Source organism: Erythrolamprus reginae, chromosome 7, assembly GCF_031021105.1.
Source record: "Erythrolamprus reginae isolate rEryReg1 chromosome 7, rEryReg1.hap1, whole genome shotgun sequence".
Taxonomy (NCBI): Eukaryota; Metazoa; Chordata; class Lepidosauria; order Squamata; family Dipsadidae; genus Erythrolamprus; species Erythrolamprus reginae.
The window spans coordinates 7,674,814-7,682,289 of NC_091956.1; the positions used below are offsets into that span (position 1 = coordinate 7,674,814).

At 38.0% G+C, this 7,476-nt stretch overlaps 1 protein-coding gene across 1 annotated transcript in view; it reads left to right on the plus strand.

Annotated features, from left to right (window-relative positions):
• Positions 1 to 4,853: 4,853 nt before the first annotated feature.
• Positions 4,854 to 7,476, plus strand: part of MRPL1 (mitochondrial ribosomal protein L1) — a 17,138-nt gene continuing 14,515 nt past the window's right edge. Inside the window, exons 1-2 of the mRNA XM_070756541.1 lie at positions 4,854 to 4,997; positions 6,632 to 6,737. Of these exons, the coding sequence (XP_070612642.1) occupies positions 4,961 to 4,997; positions 6,632 to 6,737 (143 nt within the window). The 5' untranslated portion in view covers positions 4,854 to 4,960. The remainder of the gene's footprint in view (positions 4,998 to 6,631; positions 6,738 to 7,476) is intronic.

Sequence of the window (7,476 nt, forward strand, 5' to 3'; positions counted from 1 at the left end):
TAGAAAATTTATACCAAAAAGTAAGGAGACTCTGCAAGAGAGAGAGAGAAAGAGAGAGAGAGAGAAAGAAAGAGAAAGAAAGAAAGAAAAGAGAGAGAGCGAGAAAGGAAAGAGAGAGAGAAAGAAAGAGAGAGAGAAAGAAAGAGAAAGAAAGAAAGGAATTTTTAATTAATTAATTAATTTAAATAAATAAATATAGATTGATGGATTCAGATGACAACCAAGTACTGTCAAAATACAACTGAAAATTGGAAAAACCCACTCCAAAATCATCTTGATCCTGAATTTGAAGCAGTGCCAGGATAATTTATTCGAAACCAAGTATAGTTTGACAATTGTATTGTGATATCATTGCAACTGTCCTAAATAATTGTAACCTGTGAAATCTGAATGCTTATAATTATACAAGAGAATTATTAAAACAGGAAATGACTCACGCTGGGCTGGGTTTCTTTTTGACCTTCAAGGGTCTGCAGGCATATTTTGAGGGAACCTTGGCTTACGTGAAACCTGATTGGATCCACTCTATAATTTGTTCCTTCCAAATAATATATTGCTCGGATCGCCCTTTTCCTCCTCCAAAAAGAATTTAAATGTTTTCTTGCATTAATTTTTCAAACTTGGCTCATGTTTATAGTCTATTTTTGTACACAACCTCTGCAGCCCACAGGGCTATACTGTAGGTGACAAAGGAAGCCTGTGGCAATACGTTGCATCAGATCTGAAAATTGCAAGATTATGTGTCAAAGAAGGGAAGCCGGTGTGGCTAATGGATTGAGAAATTGTGTTGGGTCACCACCAGTGATGGGATTCAGCCCGTTCGGGTTGGTTCAGCCGGAACCGGTAGTGGCGATCTGTGGGTGGATCCATGTGCAATTCTAGCCTATATCCAGTGCGTTACCAGTGCGCTCTTAGTGACTGGCGAGGGTGGGTGCATGCGCTGACGCTAGACTCGGCTTCTGCCCATGCACAGGAAGCGACTTAAAAAATAAATAAATAAAACAGACTTTATTAAACAATTAAAGTTGACAAACATGCTTCACATTGGTTGAAGTTTTTAGGCTTTTATTTCAGCTGTTTATCATTCTTTTTTCTATATAGATTCTAAATCCGTTAAATATATTTGTTATAATAAGCCTAAGTTGAATTTGTACATGATAAAGAAAGGGAAAGGAAAGGAAAGAAAGGGGAAGATAGAAAAAGAAAGAGATATTTTTGGTCAACTGTTTCCGTTGACTCACGTATTTAAGCCAACTGTTTCCGAATAGATTTATGCTATTAGTGAATTCTTAATTTCTATAGACATCGTTTTTGTACAGTAAGATACAGTTATTTAGAGTAATATATGAATAAAGATAAAAGCAGAGGCAATATATATTGTCATGTGGTCAGCGGGTTAATACAGTATTTGTTCGTTTCTGTATCAAATTGTATTTTAAGTAAGGTTTATTTCTATCGGTTGATGGCCTAGTCTATTTATTTCATATATCTTGTGCGCAGCCCATTGACTTTGCTTGTCAGGTTGCAAGCCACTCCCACCTAGTCACATGGCCGGCAAGCCACTCCTACCCAGTCACATGACCATTAAGCCACACCACTGTCAAACTATTCACTAAGGTGCATTACTATTAGTCTTCGCATCATTCCTATCACCCATCTCCTCCCACTTATGACTGTAATTTGTTGCTTGTATCTGTTCTGCCGGTGTGTCCCCACGATAGAAGGAAAACCAAAAGTCTTTATCAACAGAAAAGCAGAAAAAACTCCCTTTTTAAATGTCAAAGGGATTTTCTGGTACACACAAGGCACAGGTGAAATGCAATCCAATTTCTCATCCACTAACTGGGAAATTGAGTCCAAATTCCAAAGTCCAGTAAGTCCACACAAAGTCTTGAAGAGGGAAACAGCAAAACCACGATCTTGACGAAACTATGAATCAGATAAACGTCCACGAGGCTAAACCAGCACGCTGCTCTTTTTATCTGTAGCACTAATTACAGCAGCCCCACCCAACCACAGGTGGCCTCATTTTCTCTTGTAATAATCCTTCAGTTGTTCTCTCCTATGCATCACTCTACGCATGCGTGGATCTGTCATAGGTTCTTGTTCAAAATCCAGGGATGATAAGGATGATTGATCTCCTGGGCTGTCTGCCAAACTCCCCCCTTCCCTGCTACTCACACTTCCTTCGTCAGAGGAGACTTCGTCGGGAGATTCTATCGGGAGCAAAACAGACCTGTGGCATGTGAATATTTTCCCCACCTCCACCTCCACATTCCTTGGGGCAGGAGCTGGGCCAGAGCCAACCACAACACTCAGATATTTCACAAAATCGGGATCTTAATGATTCATCTCTTCAACTTGGGATACCTGGTAAGGCTGCTTCTAGACAGTGTGACTCCTAACTCTTAATAAATCATGTGTTTTTGTCTACAAGCTGCAACAGAATCATCATCAACTGCCTGTCTCCGCAGGGATCATCGGCCCATTTGCTAGATTTCAATCTATTAGGCTGTATCTGATAACATAATATCCTGCTGTATTATACTTTTTCCCAGCCCATCGGAGAAAAAATAGCAAATACATGACCCTTATGGGAGTAAAAATCAAGATTTACTTCTGCAATTACTACTTTAAGATCGTCTTTTATTACCTGGGTAACATGTTCCTTGTCCACAAAAGATAGATTAAAAGAATCCCATTAAGCCACTCCAGGTAAAATGATAGGTCTCTTCTACCTACGCTGCCTCTGCAGATCTCACATTGTTGACCTCTCTATCAAAACTCAACATTCTAGTATTAAGAGGTCTGGCAACTGAACCAGTTAATGATGTGTAATAATAGTTTTGTAGCTTTCTTAGACAGACATTGTGGTTTGTCAGACCTCAAGGGATTTTCCCTTTTATTACAGTTGTTCAAGTGTTACAAAGAAGACTGACGGCAGAACAAGACCTCATGGTCCATCTAGTCTGCCCTTATACTATTTTCTGTATTTTATCTTAGGATGGATATATGTTTATCCCAGGCATGTTTAAATTCAGTTACTGTGGATTTATCAACCTTGGAAGTTTGTTCCAAGGATCTACTACTCTTTCAGTAAAATAATATTTTCTCAAGTTGCTTTTGATCTTTCCCCCAACTAACCTCAGATTGTGTCCCCTTGTTCTTGTGTTCACTTTCCTATTAAAAACACTTCCCTCCTGGACCTTATTTAACCCTTTAACATATTTAAATGTTTCGATCATGTCCCCCTTTTTTATGTGTTATGGCTCTTCCCTTCCTTTCATCCAGCACAAATTAATGAGTAATACATAAAAATAATAAAGATAATAAAGATATTGATAAAATTGAACGGGTCCAAAGACGGGCTACAAAAATGGTGGAAGGTCTTAAGGATAAAACTTACAAGGAAAGACTTAATGAACTCAGTCTGTATAGTCTGGAGGACAGAAGGGAAAAGGGGGGAGGTGATCGAAACATTTAAATATGTTAAAGGGTTAAATAAGGTTCAGGAGGGAAGTGTTTTTAATAGGAAAGTGAACACAAGGACAAGGGGACACAATCTGAGGTTAGTTGGGGGAAAGATATCAGAAGCAATGTGAGAAAATATTATTTTACTGAAAGAGGAGTAGATGCTTGGAACAAACTTCCAGCAGACGTGGTTGGTAAATCCCCAGTCACTGAATTTAAACATGCCTGGGATAAACATACTGTAGATCCATTCTAAGTTAAAATACAGGAAATAGTATAAGGGCAGAGTAGATGGACCAGGAGGTCTTTTTCTCCTGTCAATCTTCTATGTTTCTATGAAAAAACATCCTTAGTACAACTGATAAAATGGTAACATTTATTTAACACAGACAACTATCTGTTTTGGTGAATCATATTTGTAGCTCAGGGTTGTGTTGTGTTCTCCTTAGTGCTCTCTGAGTTTGTTTGGTTGCTTACTTGCAAATGTCTCATTACCCAAATAGGTAATATCAGTGTGAGTGAGTCTGGGATTTGCTTCCTGGTCAAAAAAATAAAGGGAACACTTAAACAACACAATATAACTCCAAGTAAATCAAACTTCTGTGAAATCAAACTGTCTACTTAGGAAGCAACTCTGATTGACAATCAAGTTCACCTGCTGTTGTGCACATTCAACTTTGTACAGAACAAAGGATTCAATGAGAATATTTCATTCATTCAGATCTAGGATGTGTCTTATTTATTTATTTATTTATTTATTTATTTATTTATTTATTTAATTGTTATGCCGCCCTTCTCCTTAGACTCAGGGCGGCTTAACAACATGAGTGTCCCCCTTTATTTTTTTGAGCAATATACAGTGGTGCCTCTACTAGCATTAACAAATGCATCACTTAAACATTTACATATCAGGCTAAGTCATTGTTTGTTTATGTGTTTGTTTGGATTTCAATGCCGGCCTTCTCCGCAGACTCAGAGCGGCTTACAAAATGGGAATAAAATACAAAATACTATAGCAAGAGGAACCCAAATATAAAACTAATATTAAAATCCCAAAGATATAAAAACCAGGCATTCCCATTCATTCTAACTACAATCATGCAATATTTAATTAGATTAGATTAGAATAAAATAGAATAGAATTCTTTATTGGCCAATTCTGACACAAGGAATTTGTCTTTGGTGCAACCACAGTTCATTCAGTAAACTGCTGTTGGTTAATAAATCATGGTTTATAAACCACAGGGAGTTGAAACTGAAAGGATTGTAAGGTGTCTTTCCTAACAGCCATGCCTGAATTAAGTCTTTAGTTTCAGACAAACAAGCACCAGAGCAGCCTTTGTTCGCGCAACCCCGTTAAATTAATGCAACAATTCGTTGTCCCACTTTTTCTTTCCCGGGAGGCGGAACCTTTCCTGCCGACTCCGTGTTTCTGGTCGGACCGCTTTTGGTAAAGCACCACTGCGCTCCCCCCCCCCCCCCGACCAAGATGGCGCTGCCCGTAGTACGATTCTGCTTCCAGAGAGGTGAGAGTCTCGATCCGCCGATGGATTAAATCAGTAGAAGCCCTCCCCCACCCCCTTCCCAGCTTAATTTGTCTCCAAAATGTCTCAGCTTGGAATTTTCCATTGATGAGAAATACATTGATCAGGAACGGTGGTTTGAAATGGGGTTATTGCAGCGTTTCTTAATCAGTTGCCAAATAGTAAAGGTCTTTGCAAAAATCATATTGTTTTAATTTGCTGAAAGTAGGATTTTTAATGAAAATATATTTATGGTAATATCTAATGGGGTTAATATGGTTAGGTTTGCAAGATAAATATTCTACGAACACATGCCTGCCAGCAAAGCCATGGAGCTAATTTAAAGCTCATTGAACCCACCGTCATAATTTAACAATTAAATTAAATTTAATGTAATTTAATGTAATGTAATTTAATTTAATTGACTTTTAAGGTGCCCAATTCCTTGCGGACTCTGGGCGGTGTACAGTAATAAAATTGATAATATATAAAAACAATAATCAACAACATAATAAGACAATGACAGTATTAGACAGTTTAAAAACTCCAAAATACAACAATCGTTCAACAAACATTCATACTTTTTGGGCCGGGCTAGTTGGTCATGCTCAATTTATATGATTAATGCATATAATATATGTATAATGTAAATATTGCAATATAACTGCAGTATAAAATATAATTATTTTATTACATTTTTACCTCTCTATAAGATGCCCCGAGTCTGCGGAGAGGGGCGGCATACAAATCTAATATTTAATCTAATCTAATATCTAAGTTATTATTATTATTATTATTACTACTACTACTACTATTACTATTATTATTATTTTGGGTGACTTACATGTAATTATTAACTATTCTAATATACTGTAATATACAATTTATATCTAACCCAGAAGGGATTTTTTCCCCATTGAATGAGAAGCTACTTACCGTAATTGCTTTTTGATTAAGTGTTAATTGTAAATCCAGGTGTGTCAACTGTTCAAAGAGTGTCTTTTTAGTGGTATCCTTCGGTCATTGGTAAAAGGGTGAAAGCAGACAAATTATTTTGTAGTAGGGAAGTTGGTGAAATTGGTGTGAAATCTAAAAGTAAAGCTAATTTCCCCAAATCTAGGGTGTGTTTTTATTAATTATAGATATACTGTACTCAGAGCAGGCTGGCCTTCATCCTCCCCACCAGCCATCAAAAATGACAGAGCCTGGCTATGGGTGAATAATTCTAAAGAAAACCTATGAGTACTTCTGAAGAAATAGACATTTTAGATTCTATTCTTATATAAAATACGGTCAGTTCTGAGAGCAGTTCTTAATTGTAAACTGATTTCTCCAGTGTCTCATTTGGCTGCAGATCAAATGAAGGTAAATGGTTGTAATTTTTAATTTGGGGGAAAAAAAATCATCCAACAGTTATTTAAAATATATTTTAAAATTTGAGAACGGAAAAGTCTAGTTAGTTCTGCCAAAACATGTTGGAGTACTTGCAGATATCGGCACTGTGTTGTCTCTGGATCTTTTTCTGTTACAAAGGTCTAGAAAAGCCATACCAATTTATACAATTAAGTGATATGACCAGCAATATCTTTTCTTTTGGTATAGCATTTTGGATTGTTATTGTTTTTGTCTTTCTACAGTTTTTGCTCAGAGTTCTAGCCATATTTCCTCTAGAATTGTTCAGTATCCTGCAGTGGTTCCTTATTTTACCAACTTACTTGTTCCCAGCAGAAAGTATGCTTCAAAGTAAGTAAATAATGGGGATTAATTTGATTAGTTAACAGAAATATTTATATATATATACACACATACACTCCGAAGACTCGGGGCGCCTCACAACAGAATAAAAACAGTATAACAATGGAACAAATCTAATAATAAAATATATAAAAACCTCAGCAATTAAAAACCATACAGCACATACACATCAAACATGAAATATAATAAGCCTGGGGGAGATGTCTTAGTTCCCCCATGCATGGCGATATAGGTGGGTCTTAAGTAACTTGCAAAAGACAAGGAGGGTGGGGGCCGTTCTAATCTCCGGGGGAAGTTGATTCCAGAGGGCCGGGGCCACCACAGAGAAGGCTCTTCCCCTGGGGCCCGCCAAACGATATTGTTTGGTCGATGGGACCTGGAGAAGGCCAACTCTATGGGACCTTATCAGCCGCTGGGATTTGTACGGTAGAAGGTAGTTCCGGAGGTATTCTGGTCCAATGCCATTAAGGGCTTTAAAGGTCATTACCAACACTTTGAATTGTGACCGGAAACTGATCGGCAGCCAATGCAGCCCACGGAGTGTTGTAGAAACGTGGGCGAATCTAGGAAGGCCCACGATAGCTCTCGCGGCCGCATTCTGCACGATCTGAAGTTTCCGAACACTCTTCAAAGGTAGCCCCATGTAGAGAGCATTGAAGTAATCGAACCTCGAGGTGACGAAGGCATGAGCGACTGTGAGCAATGACCCCCTGTCCAAATAGGGCCG